At 35.9% G+C, this 11361-nt stretch overlaps 1 protein-coding gene across 1 annotated transcript; it reads left to right on the top strand.

Annotated features, from left to right (window-relative positions):
• Positions 1-272: 272 nt before the first annotated feature.
• Positions 273-11088, top strand: LOC128534657 (myelin-associated glycoprotein-like; the record flags this gene model as incomplete). Its single annotated transcript, XM_053509107.1, has 9 exons — positions 273-657; positions 875-1186; positions 1269-1526; positions 5233-5490; positions 6578-6865; positions 9535-9628; positions 9735-9753; positions 10564-10648; positions 10771-11088. Coding segments are annotated over 9 exons (1728 nt in total), but the record flags the coding sequence as incomplete, so codon positions are not given.
• Between the last annotated feature and the right edge of the window lie 273 nt (positions 11089-11361).

Below are 11361 nucleotides of genomic sequence, written 5' to 3'. Positions count from 1 at the left end.
CGTGTTCTGGTTTGAGTAGTTAATGAGTAAAACCTACAGTACTTATATCAAAGTGTATACTGTATTAGGGAATTGTGTTGGATCCCCTTTAAGTGTGTAATTTAATCCTCATACGTGTGTTAAACTCAGGCAGTAACTCAATCAGTTCGGTGTAACACAACTGCAGTCTGGAGGAAATATTTATACACACTTTACATTACTGCTGTGTGTGTGCGTGTGTGTGTGTGTGTGTGTGTGTGTGTGTGTGTGTGTGTGTGTGTGTGTGTGTGTTTGTAGCTGTTTTGTGCAGTGAATTCTCCATCAGTCTACCAGAGAGTGTAGAAGCTCTGAGAGGACTCTGTGTTCTCATACCCTGCAGTTTTCAGATTGATAAAGAATATGATGTACAGCTCCAGAGAGATCCTACAGGAGTCTGGACAAAAGACAGCACTGACCATCAAACAAACACAGTCTTTAACTCTAAAATCCCTGAAGAGAACAAGATTAAAGGTGAAATTTTAGGAGACCTCCACATGAAGAACTGCACCACCATCTTCTACAACATCAGTGAGAGTGACAGAGGAGTTTATTACTTTAGAATAGAAACTCCAGGAACACTGAAATACACTTATAATTCTCCATCAGTATCTGTAAGAGTGAGAGGTGAGAGCTGCAGCAGTGTGTGTGTGTGTGTGTGTGTGTGTGTGTGTGTGTGTGTGTGTACAGTGTGTGTGTGTGTGTGTGTGTACAGTGTGTGTGTGTGCGTGTGTGTGTGTGTGTGTGTGTGTGTGTGTATGTGTGTGTGTGTGTGTACAGTGTAACTGTAATTACACTAATAATGCACTGGAACACATTTAAAACTCATCTCTAATGTGATACTGTGTGTTTATCTCAGACTCAATAAGAGTGTATAAGGAGGATCAGGGGGAGGTGGAGGACCTAAATGAGGTGATGGAGGGAACTTCAGTCAGGATCATCTGCTCTGCTCCATCTCCTCCATGTCTCTTAAAGCCTCCCACTTTTACATGGAACTTCCTGCCTGAGAAGAGAAGACAGGAGCAGAACCACAACACCAGCTTCAGCTCCTCTCAGCTGAACTTCAACGCTACTCACCTGCATCATGGACTGGATTTCACCTGCACTGCCACCTACTGGCTACAGAACAAAACTATATCATTACAGACCTCTCTTACACTCCATGTTCTGTGTAAGTGCTGATTAATCAGTTCACATTCATTACACTTTTAATGATTCATGGAGTCTCCTAAATCCGGTTCTTCCTCCTTCAGATGGTCCTAGAAACACATCAGTATCAGCATCACCATCTGCTTCAGTGGTTTTGGGCAGTTCAGTGTCTCTGAGTTGCAGCAGTGATGCAAATCCAGCAGTGCTGAACTACACCTGGTACAGAGAGAACGGAGAACAGATAGGAACCGGAAACCATCTCACCATCAACACCACTGATTCTACACACAGTGGTTTATACTACTGTAGAGCTCAAAACCAGCACGGAGATCACAACTCATCTGTCTACCTGGATGTACTGTGTGAGTACAGGCTTTGTACATATATGCAGTTTTTATTCCATGCAAATCAAACCTTTGTGCTTTTTTTTTAAATCTTAGCAGAGGTTAATTTATTTGCGCGCACACACACACACACACACACACACACACACACACACACACACACACACACACACGCGCGCGCACACACACACACACACACTTTCGGTGGCAGAGTCTGAGATGGACTACATGTACAGTTGCCCAGGGTGAAATCTTGTCAGTGGTGACAGAAAGTAATTAAAAAAATCTAATTTTAAAATGCAGAATGATAATTCTGTCTATCGCTTGTTTGAATATCACATTTTCGTGTCATGTAGGTCAGTTAATCTTTTCGTTGACCTGATTTTAGTTCATGACTGAGACGAACACCAGTGCAATCAGTAAAATTAGTCATAAAGTGAAATGCTACAGAATAAACCACATTTCATTCATAAAACTGTGAATACAGTATGTACTGTACAGTTTCACATGTAGATTTCCTTCCTTTGATCTGTGTGAAATCATTAAGAATAACATATAACTAGTCTTAATTGGGGCCTGGTAATGTTCTGATGAATAAATGAACAAATTAATTAAACAAATTGGTTAATAAATTGATTAATGAATACATGGATTCATTGGGTTATTAATTAATTGATAATGATTAATTAATTAATTAATTAGTTAAAGATCAAAGCCATCAGATGTACATTTAAAAAAAGAGAAAAGAGAATGCTGGTATACATCACTTTGAGTATAATGTTATATATGTAATAAAATACACCAGTATGACACTTATGATCTACCTTAGTAGATGTTGGTAGCTTACATGATGCTGGATATCATTTCAGACAGTTTCACACATAATAACGTCTGTAGCCACAGCAGAACCATTACTGCCTAACTACAACATTCCTGATTTGGATAACTTTCACTGAAATGACCTCAGACATGTTTTGTGTGATTGTATTGAGTTCAGTGATGTAGAGTGATGTGACCTTGATGCTGCTCTAAACAAACTCTAGTGTGGGTCTACTATGTATAAATTAATGTTTCCTTTAAAAGGGCCGCCATCATACAGTACAGTTTGTCCAGTGCTGATGAAAAGCAATGCAGCATGTTTTTCATAGTCTTCATACTCTTTTGTACATGAATCCTTCCATGGCTTCACTTCCTGATGGAGTTCAGTTGGTTTTTTAACTTGCTAAAATCCAGCCATCTAACAAAAGAGACATCAGCTGTATTACTTACAGTTAAAAATGAAAGTGAACTTCATGTAAAACAGGTGCCTCACTGGTTGACTTTGAAGTGATCACCTGTTCAAATGAGAGAAATGTAGATTTCCCCTCTTTGTAGCTGGACTGTACATAATGCTCAGCCTATGATGGACAAGGCTTCCTTCTTTTCAGTCCATCCCCGTTTCTCATTGGACTCAGAGAGAGTAAACAGGCTGGTGAAGTCATTTTCACTGGCTGATGTATATTTATCTTTATTTCACATTTTACTTTATTAAAATGCATGCTATATCTTTCTATATTAAAGAGAGTATCTTTGTATAATATAAAAAGCTGATAACTGAGGCCATGTTTATATTAATCTTAGGGATGAGTGGACTACAGACTTCTGGACATATTTGGCCAAAGGAGTCACTTGTACCCGTTAGGTGCTGGTTTTGGCTATTGCTCAGCATTTTCCATTTTAATCTAATTTTAATTCAATAGTACTTTCAACAATGGACATTGTCACAAAGTATCTCTGCATAAATATATAAGTTTCACATTCATGAATTTTAATCTAACAAGCAATTTAGAGTTGTTGTGGTAAGAAAAATAACCAGATTTAAATGAATCCATCTGCATCTGAATGATACCAGCACAATTATGAAGTATACCTTGTATATAATTATATACTATATACAGTATCTAGGTAAACAATGCAGTTGTGTAAAGAGGAGCGTATGGTCTTCTGAAGAACATTCCATTTAGGTAAACTGGTGTTTGATATCAGCTGGGGTGTGAGAGATACGGGTTAGTAATCATTAGGGCAAATTACTGTATCCTGTATTAAAATACTGGATTTTTGCATGATTGTGGTGCTTTTGAGGCATGCAGAGATTGTGCATGAGGGTAGGAGAGATTAAATCTGTGTAAATGCCTCTGTACAGCCCAGGTCTGGACTACACACCCATGTAGACCAGCAGGTCCATTGTTGATGTTGGGACACACTAAAAATTGAATGTATTCACTAATAACTAACCTTGTTAAATACTACATACAGTGCAACCTCTTGAGTTTCCCTCAGTTATTTGATATAAAGGCTTAAACTTGCAGATCTTGCTGAAACATCTGCCCGCATTATTCAATCTAAATTGTTCCATTGTCTTTCAAAACAACTGCAAAAACACCCACACTCAAGAAACCTGACACAGACCCTAATAACTTGTGTAATTTCACTTTTTCTCTCAAATTACTTGAGAGAATAGTAGATTAGGTTCAGGCTCACTTGTGCAGCGCAGCCACCCATCAGGTTTATTTATAAAGCTGCCTATTATCTTGATTAGTAATAGGACAGCTGTGGCGTGTAATTCTTACCCCTCCTGTTGAATTGCTGTTATTTGTATTTTTTTCTGTGTTTTACTCTCAAGAGACTTTATCTCCAAATCACGATGGGATTCCCGGTGATGTAAGGGAGTCAGCTGACCATGCTTACAGGGAATATCCCAGGGAAGGCCAACGCTCAATTGTTGTCTATGTACATATGACAGGACTGTGAATTCTTCTGTCTCTTTGGGACAGTGTCACAGGACAGGGCCGCTGCTCTTAATGTTTGCAGATTAAGACATACTGTAAATCCGCTTCTTTTTAAATATCATATATATTTTAAATTCTGCTTCTCATCTTAAAGTCTTCACAAAATAGCACCTCACTGATATCTATTCACGTTCTCATACTCATAAATCCTCTTCTGCTGTCCGGCTCATAGCACAGCTGCCTGTTTAATAACCACAGGGTCTGAAGACTTCAGCTGTTCTGATCCCCACCTCCAGAACTCTCTCACTGATAATATTCATAATATTAACTCTCTCTCCAACTTTAGATCCCATTTCAACATGCACATTAACTCGCTTTTTTATTATTGTATAAAATTTTATGACTTTGTTTAGATTTAATTTATTTAAATAATTGTATTATTATTATTGTTATTATTATTGTTATTATTATTACTATTAACTTGTTTAGTAGTACTGCCAGTAGTGATACATCCAATAACATGAAGTTCATCTTAAATTCCTCATTTCCTCCTTCAGATGGTCCTAAAAACACATTAAAAAAAATTTAATCGCCAATCGCCATTTTATCGTGTTGGCTATAGAATATAAGCCTTGTTTTTAGGCTTTAGGTTTTGGTAATTATGTAAAACATTGCCAACATTCCTGCAAACCACACATTATCTACATTCTTTCGCTAATGTAGCACCACTGTCACAGCAGCAAATGCACAGATAACAGACAGAAATTATATTGGACCATAATTAATGCCACGAAAAAATATACTTTTGGGACACTGCTGTAAATTTCCATAAATCAATAAATGTTTACCTAATTACAAAAAGAAATTAAGAACCCTTTTGGGAGTCGGTCAAAACAATGACCCAAAGGTCAGATTATTTAACAATTGCTTGAATCCACATGTTCTTCCTCCTTCAGATGGTCCTAGAAACACATCAGTATCAGCATCTCCATCTGCTCCAGTGGTTTTGGGCAGTTCAGTGTCTCTGAGTTGCAGCAGTGATGCAAACCCAGCAGTGCTGAACTACACCTGGTACAGAGAGAAAAGAGAGCAGATAGGAACCGGAAACCATCTCACCATCAACACCACTGATTCTACACACAGTGGTTTATACTACTGTAGAGCTCAAAACCAGCATGGAGATCAAAACTCATCTGTCTACCTGGATGTGCAGTGTGAGTACAATGCTGTGCTGTGTGTGGTGGGGCATTGGTGTGTCAAATAGTTTATATTAATATGGGCTCCCAGTCATAAAAAGAAAGTCAACAATGTTTTGCTGTCATTTTACTAATGACTTAACTTTGCCAAAGAAATCATAGGAATTTGGAAAATGTTCACAAAACACAAACAGTGTTTTCTGCCAGGGTCAGGGCATCAGGGAACCATTTGGGGGTTTAGGGGTGACAGTTGGTGATGTTGGTGCTTGAATGGACAAAGAATGACCAAGGAGCAAACATGAGTAAGATAGCATTCCTATGTCATGCACCTCATTCTGATAGGGTTTTTTGGGTATTTTTACAATAGGACCCCCTGGATTATTTCCAAAAACACTTTACCTCAAAGTCTGATTCATTTTAATTAGTGAGAACACGATTGAAAAGGTGGTCTTGGGCACAGTACAGCATACTTGTGCATGAATCAAATCAGATAGAGAAGAATCTACCTGAACATGGAAGTAGATTGCTGTTTAGATGTTCTGTCGTTACTGCCAACTGTCTCCCCGAAATCTCTGTATACACACAGCCCAAAACTCAACCTACACAGCCATAACTGATACACTAGGAAAAGCAAGAGCATTGTTCTTTACATTATTTCAGAAATATCTATAATATTAGGCACAGCACAAAGAATGATGTCATTGCTCTCTTCTTCTCTTGTTTTTAATGGTGGCTTACAAATCAAGTAGGTACGCACTGCAATCTGCTGTATTGGCTGTATTAGTGGATGAAAATGCACAAGTGTACCCAGAGTTCTCAGTACTTGGGTACACTTGTGTATTTTCACCCACCAATAGGTAGGGAGGGGGAGCAATCATTCCTGGCCAGGGTACAAACTTATAATGCCTTATGTGAAATTACTCTAAGAATGAGTATACTGAAACCTTTAGGACATTTTCACCTACTAAATATTCCTGGCACTGAAGGTTGCAAAGTTCTTGATTTTTTAAAATATGGTCCACCTATGTTAAAAGTAAAGAATCTAGACTTTCTCCAACTAGACAACACTTTTCCCTCTCTCTCTATCTCTCTCTCTCTCTCCCAGATGCTCCTCAGGTCTCTCCTTCCTCCAGCTGTAACATCACTCAGGATTTGATAGTGTGTTCTTGTGAGGTTCATGGAAATCCATCTCCTAAACTGATATGGCGTCTCTCTAATCAACATTCTCCCACCAGCAGGGACGAGTCTGTTAATAACACAACCTTAAGAAGCTTCATCTCCATCAGTCAGTTATTTACACACATGCTCACTGTGCAGTGTGTTGGCTCCAGTAGGCTGGGCACTGACACACAGATTTTCTACATAATGAAAATGGTTCATCACTCTGCAAAAGGTTAGAAACATCAAAAAATCACTAATTTAAACCTTCACATGTTGTTCATAAATTAGAAGTGTTCTTTTCCACTTAACTCCTTAGATCTTATTATACACTGAGAAATAAGAAGAGACAAGACAAAATAAGATAAGATCATTAATCTTAACAATCTTAATAAATGAATCAATAAATGGGAATTCCAGTGCAAGAGAACTTGACAATAAGTGTTTAAATAATATCATATCCGCGGAAATATATTAAACAAAGAAATATTTTATTAATATATAAATTTAAGTATAGTAGAAAATGTAGACATATAAACAAATTGAACTAATAGAAACATAATTTATATTTTAAGAGAGTTAGTGAAACCAGCTCTGACCTCCATTTCCCAGCAAGCCCCATGGCCACCTAGGACTACAACATCTAACAGGGCTTCCACACGATCAGGTTCTCATGCCACACAGTATGAGCAGAATCTAAAGCGCTCATCTTTATGAAATCAGGTTTAGCATGCACTAAACATGTCTGAAGTTACCAAGCCTTTGCTTAGTGTTTTAATCTGCTTTTGACCACATTTTTCTTTTTCTCCAGATTCCAATTTTTGCTTTGACCCTGTCATCGTTGTTTGTACATTGACTGACCCTGCCTGTTTTTAACCTTGCCTCGAGAATAGTGTATTTTTTTATTTTTTTTATTGGTATTTATAATTATCGATCCTGTTTTTTTTTTTTGTTTTTTTTTGCACTTGTATGATTTAACAGATATATTAATTAAATAGCAAGTAAACTTGAGAAAAAAGTCCCAGACCCTGTGTAAAATCCAGTGCTGGACCAGTAGTGTTTGGAGTTAAAGACTTTATCAGCAATGCAAGTATCTATAAAAGATTATATTGGCTTTCACTGCAAAATGAGATAAATCTATTGTAGCAGATCAAACAACCTCTGAGAAATCCTGATTGGAGGATGTTCATATGATTCAGCAGGTGTACCTTGTGCCTCTTGTACAGAAGGTAAAATGGATCTCCTGAGCATTGTAGCTGTATCTGTTTTATATTAGCTGTATTTTATTTTGTAAATATTACTGCATCATGGCCCAAATGGTACAAACCGAGTGTTACTGATAATTTAAAGTTTCTAAAAGAAGAATATATAGTCATTTTCTCCCTGCCAGAGTTGCCGTCAGACAGGCCTCAGATTGCCAGATGGAATGATGAGAATTATACCACTGTCTGTTAATTTTAATGAATACAAACTCCACAAAAACAAATCAGATTTTTTTGTGTTGCTAAAAAGGGAAAAGAAACATAAACAATCTGATAGATGGAAGTAAAAAGTGTAAAGATAATTATGAGAAATAAAAATGTAGTTCAACATTGACCTGTGATCTTTATGTTTACAATAGCATAGCTGATCACTAACACTGCGGGGTCGTCATTGTAACATTTCCTTGATTTTACTAGTTGTTTGATATTTTGTTAGCAAAAAAAAAATAATAATATGAGCTATGCTATCGTGCTATATGTACCAAAAAATAATTAATATAACATTTACTGACTATATTTACAATTAAAACAAATTTCATGACCAGTCTAGTAATGTATAGGAGCTTATGTAATAGATAAAATCTTTGATAAAATTTCTCAATTTCTTAAACCATTGTTTTGACTTGTCATTATGTGTTTATATTCACATGCAGGAACAAGAACTTTAAATCAATGTCAAATTAGTAATCAATTAGTAGTTAATTAGTTAAGTAAGCAGGACTTGTTTTGGCCACATGCAAATAATCTCCACATGCAAATAATCTTTGCTATATTGATATTTTGTCCTTATATGTACAGTATATTTTACTAGTTAATTTTATTTTCTAACATATTTCTTTTATTCATATTTATTTTTTTTATGTATAAACTTTTTTTTTTTAAGGGCACTGGTGGTCGTATAAGCATTTCACTGCATATCGTACTGTCTATGACTGTGTATGTGACAAATAACATTAGAATTTGAATTTGAATCTGACAGCTATAAAAGTGAGCCTGTCTTTCTAAGCTGCCCGTAGTCTCATGATGAATTGATATTCACTAAATAATGTTAAAATATAAATAACTGTATATTTATATAAATGTTTACAGTTTCTAGTCTTGCAATCTAACAGTTTTTAATCAGCTAAATATACTTGTTTTCTTCTAAGTGACACCTAACAATTAAAGCCTGGGGAATTATTCCTCATAGTCCTGGACATAATAGATGAGGATTGTGGGGTTAAGTGGTGTTGAGCCAAGTCCACAAATCATAAGACTGAGTTACAAAGTCAGAATGGAGTGGGCAGTTCAGTCTCTGGATCAGCAATGGAAACAATCACAGCAAAGCAGTGTAGAGCGAGTAGCACCTCTTAGTGGTGGATCGTGGAATTACAGACCCCACTGTTCTCTTCAGTGCCACATTTCCAGGCGTGTTGTCCACGGATCAGTGCTATCTGTAGGGGATGGAGAGATTGTAATCCCCTGATTTACAGCTTAACTTCACTAGAACCTGAGCTAATGGTGTTCATGCTTACAAGCTGCTTGGGCTGGCTGTATAGCAGGTGTTGAGTTTAATCCCATCATTACAGGCAGTGGATTTATCAACCACGTGTTCAGTTTCAATGGGATAAATTTTTATATTAACTTGTGTTTTATCTCCCAGAACACAGACACACTGCAGTACTTTACCTGGTTCTCTCTGTGGTTCTCCTTCTGTCTCTTGGTGTTATTGGATTTCTCATCTACAGATTAAAGCAGTAAGTCAGCAGTAAGTTGAGTAATGTTTCAACAATTTAAACTTATTTTAAAGACTAGAATGTACCTGCATGAATAAAATTTTTTTTTTTAGAAATTTGTTCTTAGATTGTCCAGGAAAATAAAAGTAAGTCAAACTATTATTATTATTATTATTATTATTATTATCATAAGTGTGCATTGATGACCGTTAAAGACTTAAAATAAACATTTAAAAGGTTAAATCTAATAATAATCTGCTGATATTAATACAAAGAAATCCCATTCTGTAAGGTTGAGTATCTTACGCCTTGTTTACACTAAGTTGTCCTTCTTTGGTGCTCAGACAAATACACTCCCTGTTCGGTAATCGGAGAGTGAATCACAGATGAGAAATGGAAAAAGTAGATCAAAGGATAAAGATGAAGTTTTGTCTTAAAACCACTCCAGCGTGTTAAAATTCACTTATACCACTTCAGCGCTGTTATTTCAGCCAAAGTGAAAATATGAACTAATCCCAGTCAAAATATTCACTTTATCTTTTCTAATTAATATCTATTGGTGCAGGTGTTTGTTTACATTGAGACAGTAGCGCATTAGTAGATTATTTTACAGTAGATTATTAAATCCCACACATAACTGTTCATAACATCACTTTTACCCAACATTTAGATACATACTCAACAGTACACATCTAAGTACTGCAAAAGTTTCATTACATTCTGTCCAGACAGTTTTGTGTGACACTGTGACATACAGTACAGTACTCTAGACAGACAGACAGACAGACACATTTTTCTGAGACAGAAAGGTTTCTGATCCTCCAGTGTATGAAACATCATTGAAAAAGTGCAAGTTTGGACCAATGTACAGACGAAATATTTCCTTCATTAATATAGATTATTATTGTTCTTGTTATTCTTCTTATTATTATTATTGTTAATATTATTATGTGAAGGTTCTAGAGGGAGGAGACACGTACGCTTCTCTTCAGCTCTCAGCTGTACAGAACTCTGAATATGAAACTCTGCAGACTAACAGAGGTGACGTCACATCACTCATTAACACTCATTATTAACTTTATTCAGTTCAACTTATTTATTACTCCAGGTTTTAATAAAGAACCTTCATAAAGTGCTGATGGATGTGTGCTTTTGTGTTTCAGAGAGAAGAGAAACGAAGCACAAAGACTGAAAAGTTTGATTTATTATTATTTTTTGTCATGGAGTAAAATAGTCATTACTGAAGAATATTAAATTATATTAAATATTTAGATGTTTGATTTTTTTCATCATTTTATAGTTATATGTGATGCTGTGCAAAATTAATGGAACAAATGAGTTTCTGTTCTTTAGATTAGTTTTACAGGGAATTAATAAAGCTTGTATGTTTGATAGTAAAGTAGATAATATAGTCATTTTAATAACTGCTATTGATACAGTGCAGCTCACATAAATATTCGGTATGATTTAGCTGTAATTGCTATTTAACTCTTAATGAGTCTTGTTTCTGTTTCCATAAAGTTGTGTTGAACTTTTTGTACTGAAACTGAATAAACAATTCTCACTAGATTCACAAAAGTTTTGTTTATTTTATTTATACTTAAATGTCGATGTTGATAAAGGCAAATCAGCCTTAAATTAGCAAGATCACAGTGCAGTTATTTTATATTTAATTATGACCACAAAACTCGATGACTAAACACTTAGATACATTAAAAAAGAGACATTGAAAGAGAGACATACTTTCCTGTATG

The sequence above is a fragment of the Clarias gariepinus genome, chromosome 12 (assembly GCF_024256425.1).
Source record: "Clarias gariepinus isolate MV-2021 ecotype Netherlands chromosome 12, CGAR_prim_01v2, whole genome shotgun sequence".
In the NCBI taxonomy this organism is placed as follows: domain Eukaryota; kingdom Metazoa; phylum Chordata; class Actinopteri; order Siluriformes; family Clariidae; genus Clarias; species Clarias gariepinus.
The sequence above is the reverse complement of the archived record's forward strand: the minus strand, read 5'-3'. Positions and strand labels throughout refer to the sequence as shown.